Source organism: Lacerta agilis, chromosome 6, assembly GCF_009819535.1.
Source record: "Lacerta agilis isolate rLacAgi1 chromosome 6, rLacAgi1.pri, whole genome shotgun sequence".
In the NCBI taxonomy this organism is placed as follows: domain Eukaryota; kingdom Metazoa; phylum Chordata; class Lepidosauria; order Squamata; family Lacertidae; genus Lacerta; species Lacerta agilis.
The window spans coordinates 87,757,758-87,778,143 of NC_046317.1; the positions used below are offsets into that span (position 1 = coordinate 87,757,758).

At 46.6% G+C, this 20,386-nt stretch overlaps 1 protein-coding gene across 2 annotated transcripts in view; it reads right to left on the reverse strand.

Moving 5' to 3' along the window:
- The window catches only part of CHRNA4 (cholinergic receptor nicotinic alpha 4 subunit), a 68,278-nt gene extending 48,204 nt beyond the window's left edge, over window positions 1-20,074 (reverse strand). Inside the window, exons 1-2 of one of the 2 annotated variants that reach the window (XM_033153726.1) lie at window positions 19,804-20,074; window positions 10,875-11,026 (exon numbers count right to left, since the gene is read on the reverse strand). In XM_033153726.1, the coding sequence (XP_033009617.1) occupies window positions 10,875-11,026; window positions 19,804-19,927 (276 nt within the window). In that variant the 5' untranslated portion in view covers window positions 19,928-20,074. The remainder of the gene's footprint in view (window positions 1-10,874; window positions 11,027-19,803) is intronic. The other variant, XM_033153727.1, reaches the window with a different exon arrangement.
- Window positions 20,075-20,386: the final 312 nt, after the last annotated feature.

Sequence of the window (20,386 nt, forward strand, 5' to 3'; positions counted from 1 at the left end):
GGTTATATCTTTAGTGGCTTTGGCAAAACCCGCGTAGGCTCGTCTTCTTGCCCTAAGCTAAGTTTCCCTAAGCTCTCAGTCCCTGCGCGCCCAATCTTCCACGATGTTAACTAAATAATACTAAACCGAAATATCTTCCGCAAATCTAGCCCTAGGCTAAACCTAAAAGCCTAACTAAAACTAAACCGAATAGATCTTCCGCGAGCTAACTCTAACTAAAAGAAAAACCCATCCAACCCATCCAGCCCGCTCCCAAAACCCTTAAACTAAACTTGACCTAACTGAAAGAACTAAGGAAAAACGTAAATGAACGTGCCTAAGCGGGGAGCCTCAGCCTTTTATTTGGGAACCAATATGACATCACGATCAATACTTTAACCAATAAAACCACTGTTGCTGCCCTCCAAAAAGGCGGGAAGCAGGTTTAACGTTCATAGATAACTTCAAATATTACCGGAACTACAAATTAAAGGCGGATTAATCTTATTGGTAAACCAACTATTCATTCTTACTTTCACTTTTGCTTTCACGCGTAAGGATACCAAAAGTAGTTCTCAAAACCCATTAAAATAAATGAATGACCGCGGATCTTTTAACGGATCCACGCAGCGTATTCCGACAGCTTATCGTAATGCATTTATTGTATATTATTTTCTTTTGCATAAGCATTCTTACACACACTATCTTTGTACTCATTGCTTGTCTGGAGAATTCTGAGGAGTGAGAATTTTGAAACTTCGCAGTGTTTCAGTTCGAACACTGTTTCAGAAAGTGCAAATTATGCAGATATTCCTTTAAATGAAAGCGGACTTAAATTGATTCCCCTCTCCCAGTGTTGAGGGGGGTAGTGTGAGCCCCCCCTCCCCCCGCCCTGTGCCCTTCTGATCCCAGGAGAAAGAGCTGCAGAGCATCTCTGCCTTGAGGTCATCTCACTTTAAAAGCCTGCATGTGTAACGAAGATTTTATATTTTCTGTCTTTCTCTTTTTTCAGCCAACCTGCAAAAGAGGTCATGTACAAACAACTCTTTCAGAACTAGGCTGCTCCCCCCATTAACTTGAGCACCGAATTAATTCAGACTGCTAAAGGCCGGCACTTTCTCAGCTAAGGGCACCCCTCTGTCCTTTGCTGGCTCCCGCTGTGTCAAACAACCACTGCTGTGATCCCTAACATCCAAACACAGCCAGAGGTGTCCTAATATGCTTGGATCGAACAAGGATTTAGAATGAGGACTAATCCCAGCACTATTTCGCACAGCCCAAAATGCCTCTAAGCCAGAGCCCAACGATGGGTTGCAAAAGAGATCTGTGAACAGAGGGACGAAGGTCTTTGACTAGTACGGCTCCACGGGGCGCTGGAAATGGGGATTGTTAACCCTGCTCCAACAGGCACCATCTGGCAAGTTTATAGCAATCGGTGAAGAACTTTTAGACTAATTTTGGGTGAGTTCAAAGCAAAAGAGGAGGGTGAAACTTGCACTACCCTTCTGCAACATTGAAGTGTGGTGAATTTGGAGGGCAGGGGCAAAAACCTATCGGTGCTTTCTCTGGGCTAGTGGCCAAGATTTTGTCTTTCTCAGAATTCCCTGGAATGACGCTCCATCTGGGGTCCCTATTGTAGTGTCATGGGCAGCAGGGTGCTATCAGACCACCCCCCATGGTGTCCATTAAGATCCCTTCTCCTTTTTTACAAAAATGAAGGTGTTTCTTTTGGCTTTTCTGTTGCCTAAGGGACTGTCGCTTTTGATGTGAGGGGTGTTATGTATTCAGTGGTCTGTGTTTGCCTGAGCTTGAGTCTGGACTAAGGATTCTGAGCTCCTGTGTTCTGATTCGATACATGATATCCAATCACAGAACATTTCAGGATTTGGACCTCTGCCATTGGCCCTTAAACTCTGAGTCATGATTCGCAGCTTGGAAGTTTAGACAGCCAATCACGTTGGGAGTGGGAGTGGCCCAGGCCTTCAGAAATGTATATAAGCAGTTGCTTTGCCCCTGTTATCCAGTTATGTAAAGGCTCTTGCTGTAATCACTGTGTTTTCCCTCATGAGAACCCACCTACACTTCAAGGGGTGTGTGTGAGTGTTGCCTGTTTCCTTTGTTTGTAGGAAACCTCTTCTTCTCACAGAGCTATGGTTCCTTGGAAAGACTATTCAACCATTCTGAATATTGTAGCTCTGTGGGTTTCCCAGCAACTCTCAGCCCCCTTAACAAACTAAACTTCCCAGGATACTTTGGGGGAAGAAGCCATGGCTATTTCAAGGGTTATGACACTGCTTCAAAATAGGCAGTGCAGATAAAGCCTAACTTGCTTTCTAAGGGGTGTAGTCGCGTTGAACTTTAGCTGAATCGGGGCCATTGTCTCTGATCGCAGACATTGCCACTTCTGCTGTTTATTGATTCATTTATTTTTTCAAGCCCAGCATTTGCTGTGTGTCCAAGGCAATTTACTAAAACAATTAAATTAGTTCATCCAGAGTGAATTTCTTATTGTGAGCCAGAGTGCTCTTTGGAATGTCAATGGCTCACAAATTACATTTCTACATGGTTAGCATGTGAAACACACAGCAAGACGGGGGGAGATGAGAGAAAAGAACAACCTTTCTAGCTAGAACTTGGTGGTACTGGAGGACTGAAACACGATGCATTCAATTTCCTGTGAAATTCAGCACACTGTTAAGAGCTGCTGTAGAACAGTGGCTTGCAATATAATCCTCCATGCCTCCACCCACTCAGTTCAATGGGGTGTGTAGGTGCATAGATGTGTGCGTTTTGTTTTAATCATAGAATTGTAGAGTTGGAAGGGACCACAAGTCTCATCTAGTCCAACCTTCTGCAAACAAGGAATCCTTCACCCAATGTGGAGCTCAAGCCTACGACCCTGAGGTTAAGAGTCTCCTGCTCTACCAACTAAGCTATCCCAAGAGAACAATAGCAGCCTTAGAGACTGCTGAAAGACCCTGGTTCAAATCCTGTCTCTGCCTCATGCAAGTTACCAGCCCTCTGCAGGCAGCTGATTTGAACCCATAGTGGGGAAATCTAGATCTTGCTGGTTTACTCTGTTCCCCTCCTGCAGGCTCTGCCATGTAGGGGTCTTTGTGTAGGGGTCTGAACCTATGAGGGCTGAACCTTGTGAACAGGGCATATAAGTGGGCTTAGCTTGGAGAATCCTGATCTGCCAAGCATTGAAATTTGATCGACCATCTGCACAGGATTCTTGTCTGTCAGCCTCGGTCTCCCAACCCAGCTGCAATGAGGATTATGCAAACAAACAAAAATCAAGGCCACATTCCACTACGATATTTAAACAGTTATGGCTTCCTCCAATGAATTTTGGAAAGTGTAGTTTGTTAAGGGGGTTGAGAGTTGTTAGGAGACCCCCTGCTCCACCCACAGAGCTACAATTTCCAGAGTGGTTTAACAGTTAACTCAGCTTCCCAGGAAACTCTGGGAATTAGCTCTGTGAGGTGAATAGGGGTCTCTTAACAGCTTGCAGAACTGAACTGAATTTCTGCCCCATCCCCAGGGAGAGGAAAAGGAGGTGTGATCACTGCCCTCCACAATCTCCACCCAAGATCATTTTCTCTGGTTCAGTCATTTTGCGGAACCCTCCACCGTATGCACTTTGCATGTCTGATATATATTTGCATCTTTTCCCCTTCTTGGGAGGTTAAGCTGGGACAGCACTTCAAAGCATATGTATCGATCAAGGCCCTTCTTCATAATTTAGGAAAGTCTATCTTGGTTAATGTACCACCACCATGCAACCCGCTGAATTATTCAGCAGCAGCTTAAACTCTGGCAACCGCAGATGGGTCTGGACTTTCCACTGTGATTTCCCAGACATGAGGAAATGGGAGATGGGCATTTCCCTCAAAACTCAGACTCGGCTTTAAGATGATGACGGTTTATTAAATGTCTTTCCTGCCCTTTCTCACAAAGGAGCCCAGGGTGAAAAACAGCAAAGGTATGCAAATAAAAAAAAGCATGTTTAAAAGAATATTTTGAAATGGTTGGTACAATTTGCATCAAAAGACAGCACATCTCACCATAGTAGGGAAGACTGTGAGCAGGTGACCAAGGTTCCTGCTCAGTCTACTTTCCAGGTGATAAGTGTTGATGGGCGTCTTTAAGGCCCCTCCTGCTCTCCCTTCTTATTTTTATGGACCAAGCTTCCCTTCCAAAAGACAGCCCCTGTGAACTGCACCATTTTCTGTGAAGCGGGACACATGGGTGAGTCTAGGGTGGGACGCCCAGATTGTATCAGGAAAGAGCAGACCTCCAAGGCTGTGTGATGAATACCCAGAGGAGGTACATCAATGAAATTCCTTGCCCGTGTCCTGTTTTAGTTCTAAAATCTATACCCCCACCTTCCAGCCAAGAAACAGAGGTTCTGACGGAAATGTCCTGGAGAGGCTGGTCAGACCAGGATGAAGGATGGGAGGAGATCAAGGAGTTAGAGGCTGTTGACCCCAGGGAGGGACCCAGCAGGATGGGATGGACCACGTTGGGGTCCCATAGGATACCAGACTTGTCTGGGAAGGACATGGCAGGTGGAGAGTCTGATCCTGGGAAAGTTGACCAATGACGGCCCCACCCGAAGCCCCTGCTGTGGGTTGGCTGAGCCCTCCTCATCCACCTGCTTCTACTGGCAAAACTCCACCTTCTGCTGGTGAGCCACCACATGCAGAAGAGATGCTTGGTGACAAGAAAGACTAGATCCAAGTTGGCACTGCCTCTGTAGAGACATGGAGACACCAGCGCTGGTATGAGCAGAAGGAGTTCCCATCGGCGTACCCAGTCCAAAGATGCAACCCACTTGCCATACTAATTTGCTTGCGTCAATTATGTCCTACCTTTCCCCCCTCCAAGGATCTCAAGGTGGCTAATGTGGTTGACCCCTTCCTTTAATCCCCACAACAACCCTGTGAAGCTAAGACTCCATGATTGGCCAAAGGTCACCCATTGACCTTCATGATCAAGTATTGTTTCAAACCCTGGTCTCCCAGGTCCTATTCCAATACAGTAGTACCTTGGTTCTCAAACACACTGGCACTCAAAGAACTTGGAACACAAACACTGCAAAACTGGAAGTAAGTGTTCCATTTTGCAAACTTTTTTTGGAAGCCGAATGTGCTCCGTCTTGAGTGTTATCCTTCTGATTTGAGTGCCACACTTCCGTTTTGAGTGTTACACTGATGTCTGTCTGTTTTTGCTATTTATTTTACGTTTTTGTTTTTGCAGCTCTTTTTGTTTTGTTTTTGTGACTGTGTGGAACCCAGTTCAGCTACTGGTTGATTGATAGTACAGTACATTGATTATTGCTTTCATTTTATGGATCAATGGTCTCGTTAGATACTAAAATTCATGTTAAATTGCTATTTTACGGGTTGTTTTTAAAAGTCTGGAATGGATTAATCCACTTTGCATAACTTTCTATGGGAAAGCACGCCTTGGTTTTAGAACGCTTTGGTTTTGGAACGGATTAAGTTTGAGAACCAAGATACCACTGTACTCTAACAACTAGAGGAAGGCACATTTGGCAAATTATCACCATGATCAACTCCTGCACGGAAACCTATGTCTCCATTGTGGAAGGATGTGTGGATCCAGAATTGGCCTCCACAGTCACAGTCAAGACCATACTCATGGAAGACAATCTTACTCAGCTACGAGTGATCACCAAAGAAGAAAGAAGAAGAAGAATTCCAATACTCTAACCATTATATCACACTGGCTCTCAATAAAACCAGTAAGCATGTCAACTGCTTATTTTGAATCAACTTCTTTGTTTGCTTAGCCATGTCTAATGCCTGGTGCACCACACTGAGTTGAGCTTTTCACATAAAATATCTTCCAATTGGAGTTTTTCACCAGAGGGAACCAGGACATAAATATAAACAGAAGATTTATATGAAATTTGTTTTCAAGTAGCCTGCAGTTACCTGCTGCTGTTAGTTTGCTTTGGAAGTGGTTCTTAGTTTGGACTGCATTTCAGTACATTCAGGCTCACCATCAGTAGAAACAACTGCCAAGTATGTAAATCACAACACGCTCACTAGTGACATCGCTGCATCAGGTATTTCCTTATCCCATTCTCAATCACTGCCGCTACTAGAGATCCAGGGGAAATATGCGACATGATAACATTGTGGTATATCACAGCGGTGTTCACATGTTACATTCAATGGAGGTAGTTGAGCTTCACACTCGTAGCATGTGTGGCAGAGCTGTAGATGTGAAAATGGCCCGGTCACTGCATACACACATGCTGGGCTAGTGTGTCTTATGTGTTGGGTTGCTACCCAAGCCTGATAAGGATATATTTAGGGGGGTTATCTAATCCACTCTTCAGCACAGAGGTGAAACGCCCATCTCTCCTCCTTCCTGCATAGTTCCCAAGGAACGAGCTCGTGTAAGAAGACACACCCTACAATTAAGCAGCGTGGGGTTGAGCTACTACAGAGCAGCCTTGCTTCAGCTGGGGGAGGGAAAGCTTTTGCGTGGCTGCCATCGTGGCTGTTGGCACGGTGAGCTTCCTTTAAAAAGCTTGTTCTGAAACTATTATCTGAACAGTCTGCCCGTCGAGTGATGAATCATCCCTTGCACATATATAAAGGTCATTATAATCATAGGACAAATCGACGCGAAGGTACATAAATTTGCCTTTATCATTCCCGCCTTTGCCTGGGAATATCTGGGTGTAAGGCAACATAACCTAAAAGGCCAGCCATCCTTGGGCAACCATCAGTCACTGAAGTTAAGGGGGGGATATTCCAGCTGTGTAGGCTATGGACTAGTCCTCCAATCTAAGCTAGACCACACACTGGAAGTAAAGGCTCATGTGATGGAATGCACCTATATAGTGGTATCTTGGCTCTCAAACTTAATCCGTTCCAGAAGTCCGTTCCAAAACAAAAGCGTTCCAAAACCAAGCTGCACTTTCCCATAGAAAGTAATGCAAAACAGATTAATCTGATCCAGACTTTTAAAAACAACCCCTAAAACAGCAATTCAACATGAATTTTACTATCTAACGAGGCCATTGATCCATAAAATCAAAGCAATAAACAATGTACTGCAGTCACACACACAATCAATCAATCAATCAATCAGTAGCTGAACTGGGTTCCACACAGTCTGACAAAAAAGAGCTGCAAAAGCAACGCAATATAAATAGCAAAAACAGACAGACCTTAGCGTAGCACTCAAAACGGAAGTGTGGCACTCAAATCGGAAGTGTAAAACTCAAAACGGAGCGCATTTGGCTTCCGAGGGATGTATAGCTGTGCATTTGCTAATGATAATAGTTTATGGGCACTGGTCGCCTCTGGCTTTTAAGAGAACAACAATGTCACTTCCCCTCCACCACCCACCCCACCTTTGAGTCCATTCCCAATGAACTCCCAACTTATTCCACATCCTGTACATAATATATGACAGAGCAGTTTGGTGCAAAGATCAAATGAACAATCCTCTCCGATGAGCTCATTAACTGTCTCAAGGCATCTCCCCTTGTGTGCCATCAAAAAGGCAATGTCAATAAAACGCAGCTCCTGTGACACCAAATCATCTCTGCTATTGTCTTGGCCTGCTTCCCTATACTCAGCAAATCTCATGAGGAAGCCTGCTTTGGTCGGGGTCTATCAGTAAATAGTTCAAATCAAATCCATTATGCAAATCTTATGAAAGCTAAGTTTGCTCAAAGCGATGTATTGGATCATTCATAATTTCAACTGCACTCTTTTTGGGGGGGGGGGGATAGAGTCCTTTGTAGCCTTTGCAACCAATTTACAGGAAGCCTATGATCGTTGTTCATAGGAAGCTACCTTATTGCGGGTCAAACTATTTGTCCTTCTAGCCCAGGGGTCAGCAAACTTTTTCAGCCGGGGGCTGGTCCACTGTCCCTCAGACAATGTGGTGGGCCAGACCATTTTTTTTGGGGGGGGGGGATGAATGAATTCCTATGCCCGACAAATAACCCAGAGATGCATTTTAAATTAAAGCACACATTCTACTCATGTAAAAACACCAGGCAAGCCCTACAAATAACCCAGAGATACATTTTAAATAAAAGGACACATTCTAATCATGTAAAAACACTCTGATTCCCAGACCATCCAGGGGCCAGATTTAGAAGGCAATTGGGCCAGATCCATCCCCCTGGGTCTTAGTTTGCCTACCCATGTTCTAACCTGTGGTGGTGGTGCCTATTGAGTGCTGGGGCAGAAAGCAAGAAGCCCAATGGTAGATGAAGCCAGAGCTGCCACCACTGCTTCCATCACATAATTTTTCTACTCTGACTACCAACAACTCTTTGGGATCACAGGCAGGGAACGGTCATTCCCATCCCCTGTCCCGTCCCCTGTTCCCAGATGAAGAACTCGAGTTCAGGTTTCAGTTTTTGCCAAAGTCTTTGAGGCATCCATCTGAGCAGCACCTGGACAAGGCAAGGGCTGAAGGCACTGGAGGTGAATTACTGGGCTAAGTCTGAGCTGAGATCTTGATCCGACAATTGACACACACCCTATCGCTTCCTTTTGAAGAGCAGGGTGGGCACAAGACAAAGCACAGCCAATGACAAGCAAAGAAGAAGAAGAAGAAGAAGAGTTTGGATTTGATATCCCGCTTTATCACTACTCGAAGGAGTCTCAAAGCTGCTCACATTCTCCTTTCCCTTCCTCCCCCACAACAAACACTCTGTGAGGTGAGTTGGGCTGAGAGACTTCAGAGAAGTGTGACTAGCCCAAGGTCACCCAGCAGTTGCATGTGGAGGAGCGGAGACGCGAACCCGGTTCACCAGATTACGAGTCTATCACTCTTAACCACTACACCACACTGGTTGGGAAAGCAAGCTAGAACTCCTGCAAGTGTGTTGGGCCTTGTTCACGTCCATGCTGGTGACTCCATATTCTTGGAGATGGAGATGGAGTCAGCATTAGCTCAGAATCTGGCTTACTATCAGCACCTCCACAGGAGGAGGAGGCACCTTCCTGGCAGGAGGAAAGATTGGTGGCTCCAATTTAGGAGATGTCCCATAACACAAAGGCAACCCCTGTCCTCTGTCAACCTACTTGTAGCCTCCCTGGGATCCACCTCCTGACTCCCTGAAGCACTGGTCCCCTCCTCCAGCTCACTCATTTCCTGATTTCACCTCTATCATCCCGCCAGGACCCTCTCCCTGATCTCCTCCTACTGCTCCTCGGGATCTGACTGTCCTCTCCACATGGGCGTAGCTAGAGGGGTAGCGGGCAAGTGCTCTGCCTGAATCAGGTAAATAAACAAAATACTCAACTGAAGGCAGAACTAATCAGAATATTTGAAATCAAAATGCTCGCTGAGGTCACTTGGATGATGTTGCGTCGCATTCTAGCGGCACAACTGGCAATCCAGCTGATCGATAGGTGCGGCTTCCACAAACTGACCAATCGCATTTCAGGTAGCTCGGTTTGGCCCCCCTCCAACATAAATCCTGGCTACACCCAATACCCGTCCATGGCAATCCCATGGGGCTCATGACATCACCTGCTAATCGGAGATAACACAGAAAAAACCCAGAATCTTCTGCGTGCAAAACAGATCTGTCGAATCCATGCTGTTCTGTTTGGTTGCAATGGTTTTACTAGGCTTTCCCCCACCCCCATAATCACAACTTTTAAGCTTGCTTTTAGAACCGGGAGCTTGTGGAGAAAAGTGGTTAAGAAATCTTATAGATAAATAGATGTTCTACTACTGAGCTACTGTCCCTGTTGCATAGTAAGATGAAGAGGCAATGCCTTGATTGGTTGATTGGTGCCCAATAAGGCCACGACTCGGGGTCGGATTCAGACTCTGACATCTGTCGTCCACATTGGATTCAGACACAGACTCTGTCATTTTAGGTCTCGATAATAAATCAAAACTAATTCCTTATAAAGAAAACGTATTAAGGACTAGCAGAAGAGATAATAGGCTGTGTTAAAAGAAGACCAGCTGTGCCTAGTTACATATTCTCCAAGCTACTATAATAGGAAGGGAATTTGTGGGAAACTGCTGTGTTGCAGCTGTTAGGGCTGGAGGTTTTCTCAGCACTTTAAAAAGGATGAAGTATGTCCTGTCCATTTGTAACCGATAACAAGGTCCTCAACATGTCCTCCCACCTACTCAGTTTTCTCCTCACATCAATCATCGGCCACCTACTCAGAGAGTTTCATGGATGAGGGAGGATTTGCATCTGAGTCTCCCAAATCAGACCATTGCACCACACTGATTCACTTTTTAACACACTTCGTTTGAATGCTCTGGATTTGCAGGGAGCTGCAAGCAGTGGCATAGTGTGGGTTGCTGATGCCCGGGGCTAGCAAGTTGCCACTGGAGCACCTCCCCACATGAACCAAGCAGGGCCCTGCTGCACCACCTGCCTGCCCACGCAGGGGGGAACCCAGCTGGCCAATGTGGTCCTTGGCGGGTGAATCCCCCCCACACACACACCCAAGGAGAAGGAGTGCCAGGCCGGGCGGCATTGGGGTCGCCCCTTGCCCACCTCCCTCCATGCATGCCCAGACTGCTCTGCCACCTTTGCAGGGGTGGTACAGGGGTCCCTGTGAAAGCTGGCGCCTGGGGGAGCACTTGATTGCACCCCCTCAGAATTTTGCACCCAGGGCCATGACCCCCCCCAGTCGCCCCACGCTACGCCACTGGCCACATGGAAATTTGGAAGGGCAGAGCATAAATGTCCAAATGTAAATTCACATCTGGGAGACCCCAAGCGATCGGTTCTTCCATGTCCCTCTCCACCTGCACATTATTAATCCGTTAGTTAATTAACACGTTCCTTAACTGCCAACGCAGCTTCCAGATTGTGCATGCACACACAGCCGCTTCCCATTTGTACTTACGACATCTATAAGCTGTGCAATGGACAATCCAAAGCGCACAATGACCACGTCCGAAATATTGGCCACTGGCCGGGACCACTTGTTGTACCCAGAGAAGAGTTTCTTCAGGAGGCGTTCCTCTGCGTGGGCTCGAGTTTCAACGTGGCTGCATGCTGCAGAGAGAGCAGAAAATGTGTGTGCATGTGTGACTAAATCATTTATTCAAAAAATGGGATAGGTCTAAGAGATATTTACAGAATAATAACAACGGTACAATATCTATGGCAGCGTTTGAATGACCCATGTCTGAACAAACTGTTTAGAAACAAGCGAAAAGTTACAAGTTGTTGTAAGAAAGTATTAGAAATTACAGAAAGAGTAAGGTAATAATGATAAGTACATTCATCACCAGAAAGGTTATATGCATCCAGAAATGATAGGAAGAATATTCTATGTTAGTTAACAGATAGGGAAAAAGAGATTGCATAAATTTAATTTAAAATTAATTTATGTAAACATATGTAAGATTATTAAGGGATGCGGGTGGCACTGTGGGTTAAACCACAGAGCCTAGGGCTTGCCAATCAGAAAGTCGGCGGTTCAAATCCCCGCGATGGGGTGACCTCCCGTTGCTCGGTCCCTGCTCCTGCCAACCTAGCAGTTCGAAAGCACGTCAAAGTGCAAGTAGATAAATAGGTACCACACCGACGGAAAGGTAAACGGTGTTTCCATGCGCAGCTCGGGTTCGCCAGAAGCGGCTTAGTCATGCTGGCCACATGTCCCGGAAGCTGTACACTGGCTCCCTCGGCCAATAAATGAGATGTGCGCCGCAACCCCAGAGTCATCCGTGACTGGACCTAATGGTCAGGGGTCCCTTTACCTTTATGTAAGATTATTAGTACACGATTGTTTTCATCTTGGTATATTGTGTATGTTACCTATGAATTTCAATAAAGTATTTAAAAGGGGGGGGGGACAAAACAAAAAAAGTGTACCTAAAGTTATAAAGCTAGTTAAAGCTATTATTTTCCCAGCAGTAATGTATGGGAGTGAGAGCTGGACCAAAAAGAAGGCTGATCGCCGAAGAATTGATGCTTTTGAATTATGGTGCTGGAGGAGACTCTTGAGAGTCCCATGGACTGCAAGAAGATCAAACTTATCAATTCTTAAGGAATTCAGCCCTGAGTGCTCACTAGAAGAACAGATCCTGAAGCTGAGGCTCCAACACTTTGGCCACCTCATGAGAAGAGAAGACTCCCTAGAAAAGACCCTGATGTTGGGAAAGATGGAGGGCAAAAAAAGAGACGGGGACGACAGAGGATGAGATGGTTGGGCAGTGTTCTCGAAGCTACCAAGATGAGTTTGACCAAACTGCGGGAGGCAGTGGAAGACAGGAGTGCCTGTCGTGCTCTGGTCCATGGGGTCACGAAGAGTTGGACACGACTAAACAACTAAACAACAACAAAAAAGTTATAAAATGAATAAGGGAAAGCATAGGTTTCTCTAAACTACTTTTTGCATGCTCAGCTGACTCTCCTGCCCTGGAGCTCAGTGTGATATACAGTGGTGCCCCGCTAGACGAAAATAATTCGTTCTGCGAAAATTTTCGTCTAGCGGGTTTTTCGTCTTGCGGAGCGGCAATGACAGCCGCGCTCTGCAAAACGAAAAAAAAAAAAGACGAAAATTTTTCGTCTTGCGAGGCAGCCCCATAGACTTTTTCGTCTTGCGGGGCAGCCTTCCGCTAGACGAATGCCTTCGTCTAGCGAGTTTTTCGTCTTGCGAGGCATTCGTCTAGCGGGGTACCACTGTACAGACCTTATTAGGCTGACAACAACCCTGGGAGGGACAAGGTGAGAATGGCAGCTGCCCCATCCTCTTGTCTGCTACAGCCTGTTGGTCTTGTATGCTGGACTGCGAAACTCAACTTGGCCATGAGCTCTTGGCTGGCTCACAGGTGTAGCTGAATGTGTGAATGGGCTCCACTGAAAAGCACCACATGCCATGGCATGAATGGATGTGGTACAGAATTAGGGATGTGTTGGGAAATGCCTTCTTCGCAAATGTCAGTACCAATGGACCTGATCCACAGCACATGTGGATCCTTCGAATTTCACATCTCTGGGTTTTGCCCTGCATTTCTCAGCTCAAAAGAATACTGCAAAATGCTTTTTAAAATGCATGTTTTAGAATAAAATGCCTGGCTTTGAGAGCAAATACATTCAGAAATGCATATTTTGTGAGGGAAATGTAATCAGAAATACCACATGAATAGGAATTTGTGTGTGTTTCTTTTTAAAAATCACCACATTAATGCATGTAAAATTGATGCAGATCAGGAAAAGGCTGATCCACCCATCCCTATGCAGAAGTTATTTGTCTGAGGATGTCACTAGGAGAGTTCATTCGCCCAGGCAAACCAATGCTTGATCATGTATGCTCACCACTCATTGACTGTATCACCAAGTATTGACTCGCATGTGTGAACCTGTCCTTCACTGGAGGGCTGTGCACCAAATTATGCCAAGGCCTGAATTGGGTCGATTTTGGGGATCTGGGCATCATTCGAGTCAGACAGAGACAGTCCCAGGTTACTGCAGGTCGGGTCTCATGACCCAGAGTGATATGGGGCTGTCGGGGGGGGGACAGGCAGGAGGAAAATGGTGGAAGGGCTGAGAGTAGAATGGACCTACCTCACCAGGTATGTCTTCTTGGGGAAACATTGGAGTGGGGAGGTGGAAGACTTTGGGTGCCGGGCGTGGGCTTTCAGGCTTGGATGTGGGGTGTGGACTTTCTTGCCTGACCTGTCCTCCCAATGCCCTGCTCCCCCCAGAAGCAGCACTGCTCAGAATGGCATCCTCCCCATAGCAGCTGATAATTGGAGGATTCTACCTTGCAAGGCGCTGGTTGTTGCTCCTTCCCAAGGCACCTCCCCCCTCTACTCCTAATGTTTAATTTGGGTTCTACCTCCGAATTGATCTGGGGCTGGGTATAGGGTAGAGTGGGTGAACCCCAGGTTGGATTGGCCAGATCAGGACCACAGGGATGATCTGGGGAGAGGGCTTGTTCACAGCCCTAGGGTTTAGGGCAGAGTCCAGTCACACGCCTCAAAAAAAGACGACACATTTATCCGAGTGGTTCTGGTTATACAGTAAACGGTGATTCAGGCGTTCACAAATAGTAAGTGGTACAGCTCTTCCCATGAAGGACTGTACCACCTCAAGTTCCAGAGTGGAGGAATGTTTGAATGCTCTGCCACTACAAAAGCATTTTCTGCATGAGGAAAGCTAGCAGGTCGGCGTGGTGGTGGAGCTATGCTGAAACCCTTCTTCCTGACCTGCTCGCTCTCCACAGGCAGGGAATGTTTCCCTGTATGGAAGCTTCAAAGGTGGGATCCCACATCTGAGCCAGCAATCAGAAAGGGCTATGATCCAACACCAGAAACAAAACCATCTTAACTGCCAGGTGCCATCACATGGCCAACACTGGCAGACAAACAACCGCCTACAGCACTCTGGACAGATCCAGGGACTAATAGATGCCAAAAGCAAGCTTGAGAACTGGTGGCTAGTTCACACAGCTTGTGAGTAGTCACAGAATCAGAATTGTAGAGTTGAGAGGGACCCCGAGGATCATCTAGTCCAACCCCCTGCAATGCAGGAATATGCAGCTGTCCCATGCGGGCATCGAACTTGCAACCTTGGCATCATCAACACCATGCTTTCACCTGCTGAAGGCAAACATGTCTAGGATTCACCTCCCTTTTATGAATACACACATACAATGGTTGTTTCGTGTTCTATGTTCTGTACCCTTTCCTGGTATCTGTCTCGATGCAGGGCGAGTTATAACTATTTTTTAATAAATGGAATAAATTTTAGCTGAAAGCCAGTTGTGAATCACAACATCCTTGACTATTAAAGTCTTTCAAGGAAGTGGTAAGTTGAGCTCCAGGTATGTGCCAGATTTGCTTATCCTGAACAAAATTACTAGGAAGCAAGCCCCATTAAACTCTCTGGAACATTTGCTATTTGTCTTGTTCTGGCTGTTACAAATGGCTAAGAAATAATGGGAAGAGAAGTGGAGGAAAGGCAGGGACAGAGACCAGCAGGGTGTGTGTGTGTTGCCTTTTGTTCCAGTGTGTCCATTTTGCTACATATCCAGGAAAGCTCCCCTTTGCCTATCAGGTGGAAAAGTAGATGTTGTGTTTTACATGTAAGTAAACGTGTAAGAGTAGGCTGTAAAAAGGCTCACAGGTTTTTCTTTATGACCATAGGGAATTCCTTTTCTCCCAGTTTCAGTTCCCCATTGGTAAAATAATCTAGCTAGCCTACCTCACAATTTTGTTTTTCTTTGTTTGCTTTGGTGGGGACAAATACATGCAAGTGAGCATTTTGCAAATGTAAACATGCCTCATAAATGATAAATATTCATAGGAAAATTGACCAATTTAAGATAGGGAGCTGGGACAAGGTTTCCAAGAATACGGATAACAAATGTTGGAAATGTAAAGAAAAAGAAGGGACCTTTTACCACATGTGGTGGACGTGCCCCAAGGTAAAAGACTTCTGGGAAAAGAGTTATAATGAAATGAAAAAAGTGTTGAAAGACACTTTCATTAAGAAACCAGAAGCCTTTTTACTGGGAACGGTAGGAGAGGAAATCCATTAAAAAGACTTAACATTCTTTCTGTATCCCACAACTGCTGTGAGGCTACTACTTGCTAAGAACTGGAAAAGCCAAGAACTACCACAATAGACAAATGGCAAATGAAGATGATGGACTTTATGGAACTTGCCGAACTGACTGGGAGACTCCGCGATCAAGGAGGAAGATTGGAAGAAATTTAAAATTTATTTGAAAAAGTATTATAATATTTACTATTGCCTAAGGAAGTAGTTATAGGTTTTTCGCAATATTTTTAGGAAATAGGTCAAGTATAGATGTGTTAGAAGAAAATATTGGATAAGATGTTAGCCCCTAGCAACTGCCAAAGAAAATTAGAAAATGAAATTCAGATGGGGGGGATTGGGGGAAGTCATTTAAGGTGAAATTATGTGATTGTAAGAACTATATATTGTTTTATTTTTTCTCTTTTTTGTTTTCCTTTTTTTCTAAGTGTCTGTTTTTTATGTATGTTTATGTTATCTTTTTGTATCTTACAAAATGATTTTTTTTAAAGGTTTCCAAGAATTCCTTTGATTTGGCCACCCCTCCCCCAGTTCTTCTCCCCGAGCATTTATATCTGAATCAGATAATCAGCTCTCTTGGGTGAGATTTAAGTTAAGGCCAAGGCCATCACTGGCTTGAAAAGTTTAAGGCTGCTGCAGAACCATTAAGGGAACTCTCTGAAGTGCATCTTGGTTTGTTTTGGGAAGTGAGCAAACAAATGAATAGAATCCAGCTTGACTCAGAAACTGCCAAGAAAAAAAAAAAAAGCTTTTGCAATCTTTACAGCCACCTTCCCAAGGCAAGGATGCAGTGGAGGGGGGGGAAAGCCAAGATGTTTGGCACAGAGAGCCACTAAACCACTTCCATTTACATGGGGAAAGTGAACTCCTTAAAGCCAATAAAACTACTCCAGAGTAAGTAAGCAGGCAGCGGATTGCACAGCCACCGTTTCCACTAGTGCTCTCAGCAAAGCTTTTCATGCTTTAGCCTGTCCTGGATTATATTATATTTTCTTTCTTTTTGAAGTGGAATGGGAAGGCTATATCTGGGGGATAATAAGATGCCCTAGAAGGAGAGAGGGAGAGAAAACAGGTGCTGAGAGCAGGGAGGGAAGGGAGGAAAAGAGAAACCAGACAATTAAAAAAGGGAATGACTTTTCACCAAAAGCAGACTTTGCAACTAGGAGCGTAAATCAAATGATGCATTTAGCAAGCAATGTGTTTACTATTTAGATGCTAGGTGGTATGTTTCTCCTTTTATTTTGTTTATTTAACGTATTGCAACCTGCCTTTGGGGGATACCTCCCCACCCCAAGGTGGCTAACGAACTTGCCACTCCTTCTAGTGCTTTTCTGAATGTATTGAGATTGTTATTATGGTGCAAACAATCTTTTCAACAGTCGTGCAAAAGTAGGACAGTATCCCTGCCACAAACATATTGCAGACTGGAGGGAAAGTTGAGGCGAAAGGCTACAATAGAGGCATTTGTTGTTGTTTATTGTTCCTAGTAAGTTCCTTGCTGAGTTAAGACTTCTCAGTTTATTCTCTAAGGTGTGGTTTTGAGGACCCTGCTCACACAGGCAAGGGCTCTGTCCTGCCTTCATGGCATCCTCTCTGACATCTAAACCCCGATACCTACTCCCAAAGTCACAGCGGCTGGCTGTGGTTGTTTAGCAGCAAGCCAATGCGCTCTGCACATGCTCCTGGGAGCCCATTCTCCAACCATTCATCAGGTACCAAGTAAATAAATAAATGAAAACATTCCAAAGCAGCAGTGATTGAAAAAGGCTAAACACTCTGTAACGCTCCCCAGACAGAGGGGCAAGTTAGCTCTCATCTACCCCCTTCAAATTCAGAGGGACCTGAAAAGGGACAATATCAGCCGCTTCCAAATCTTGCTTTGCATGTGTCTCTCTTCGCCTAGAGCTTGACTGAAGCCCAGGCATCCTAGATCTCTGTTTCAACATGTGGTGTAAACCTCAAACAAGTGTCGGTGTGTGCTGGTGAGGTGTAGTAGCCTTCCGTAGTCTGATGCTCCCCGGTTGTTTTTTGGACTACAAATCCCACCAATGCTGACCATTGGGGCTGGTGGGAGTTAAGTCCAGGGAAAGGAGCAGACGTCCTCTGTACGCTGAAGGTCCTATGTTCAGTCTCTGACACCTACAGTTGAAGAGAGCAGGTAGGAAGTGATGGGAGAGGCTCCTCTCTGCCTTCATCCTGGAAAGATGGTGCTGTTCAGCCCTATATTGGGTTGATGAGCAAACCACCTGAGCTGAGATCAGGCAGTAGAAGGGGGAATGAATCTCTCTGTCCCACAACTTCTGCCTGCCTGCTTTCTTCCTTACAACCGGTCCAAGAGGGTGACACTGGCTGCCAGCTTCCTCCTCGGCCTCAGTGTTAGAATCATGGGGTTTTAGAGTTGGAAGGGACCACAACAATCATCTAGTCTGATCTCCTGCAATGCAGGAATATTTTTGCCCAATGTGGGTGTGATGGCCTGGGAGTCAGACTCTGATGCTGAACCTGAGGGATCCCAGCCTGCACAGGATTCCCCGCCTCCAGAACCAGCAGAGCCGGGGCCAGGGCTTGAGCCTGAAGGATCCCCACCTGTGCTGGATCCCCAGGTGCAGGCATCAGCAGAGTCTGCTCTGGCTCCTGATGGGAGGGAGGACCCATTGCCTGCAGGTGCTCCACTCCCAGCCTCTTCAGAGGAAGCTGAGGCATCCCCTGGGTCCAGTAACCCACCAGCCTCTCCTGAGCTACAGAGGCTCAGGGCAGAGAGGCGAAGGGAGTTAAGTGTCTGCAGGAGGAGTGCTCGCCTCCAGGCCCGGAGGAGAGGCGAGTCTCCAGAGGATCGGGGCGGCCCTAAGCATAGGGCCAGATAAAAGCCAGCCAGACCCAGCCCAAGTTGCGTGAGCAACTTAGTTGCAAGCGTGTGCTCAACCTGCCACCTTGTGCCTGAACCTGCCTTGACCTGCTCCCTGCCTCGCTCCCCGCCAGACTGACCTCCTTTGGACCCCTAGACCCAGGACTGGACTTGGACCTCGCTTCATGGACAAACCCTTGGGGCCAGCACAGTGGGGCTCAGACCCACAACCCTGTGATTAAGATTCTCATGCTTTTGCCGACTGAGCTGTCCTCCCTTCTTTATGCAGAAGCTCCCAGATTCAACCCTCAACATCTCCTGGTAGGGCAAGGAACTATTCCTTGCCTGAAACCTTGGAGAGTCACGGAACAGCATCAAAGTCTGGACTGGGCTGGATGGACTAATGGTCTCACACAATATAAGGCAACTTCCTGTGTTCCTGACCTTGTACAACTCTGCAGGGAGGCCAAACTAACATTAATTGGCTTTATCAGTGGCTGGTCCTGGATTGCACCCCCTCCTCGTCTGCTGGTCTCCCTGCCTTCTGCTCAGCAGTCATAAAGGGCACCTGCTGCCCCACCTCACCTGGTTCCTATGGAGCTTTCTTTCTGGAACTCACAGGATGACCTTGACCCCTGTTGCTGCGTCCCAGCCTAATCTACCTCACAGGGTTGTTGTACGGATACAATGGGAAAAGGTTTGTGCGTTTGCTTGTGGGCTTCCTCATCCAGATGAGGCAAGCTATATTCTGAGAGTCACTGTGTTTGAGGGGGCTGGGTTCTAATCTCCGCTCTGCCACAAGGCTGATGTGCTGACCTTGGACCAGTTTCGCCACATAGCCTACCTCAGAGGGTTGGTGCTGCTGCTGTTGGGAAAAACTGCCCTGAGTTTTGTTTTGTTTTTAAAACGAACGGGAAAGGATTTAAGGCAACATGAGAGCCACCAAGCATGTGCAAAGTGCAATCTTTTCCATACTGCTGACTAGCCCTGATCTACCCTTGCAAAATAAAAATAATAATAATAAAAATTAAGGGTTGTATCTGAGTTCTACTCAGAGTAAAGGTAAAGATAAGGTAAAGGGTCCCTGGACGGTTAAGTCCAGTCAATGGGGACTAAACCGTCTACTCAGAGTAGAGCCTTGAGAATTAACCAGCCGAAGCCCATTAATTTCAATGGGTCTACTCTGAGTAGCACTGAATACACCCCCCCCCCAGCACATTTACTGTATATGCCTCCAGCAAGAGGCAAACAATTCCCTTCAAGCAGTTATCCCAAGGCGTTTAAAAGAAAGCAGGGAGGAGGAGACGGAGGGGATAATTTTAGGAGAATTTCTGTTGCTGCAGAGCGACAGGCGCACGGGGCATCTGGCCGGGGTGTGGGAGAGAAATCGGCACACGCAAAAAGGCGTGAAACTTACCAGGGAAGAAGTTTGCGCAGAGCAGTAAGAGGAGATGCTCTTGAAACGCGAGAAATCCCATTCTGGAGCGCCCTCGCCGACGCAAAGCCATCCCCCTCGCTCCGCTTTTGGTCAACGCACCCATTCCTTTCGCGTCAACTTCGGCCCCCTCGCCATCCTCGCCTGGTCCTGATCCATGGCTCCCCCGCTCGCCCGACCGCTCTGCCTTGAGCAAGAACCGGCGTCTGGGTACGGGTCCCCCGCCTGCTTCACAGTACGCCCTCTCCTAACAAAAACAGAACCTCTCCCGGCAAACAAACAAAAAAACAAAACAGCGTGTGCTGCTAGTCCTCTTGATCCTCGGGGTGGCCCCTCTCCGCCCGGATTCTTGGCACTGCGCTGAGCAGCAGCAGCCCCGAGCTCGGCGAGGTCGGTCTGCAACTGTTGGTCCCTTCCGCGGGATCCTTCGCCTCTTGCCTTCGCTGTCCCGCCTCTGCTGGGCTGGGCTGAGTTTTAGAGAGCCGACTGATGTGCTTCTCTCTCTCGCCACATCGAGATTGCCTCTCCCTTTTGACTTCTCTGCGCTCAGATTGGGCGGCGAAGG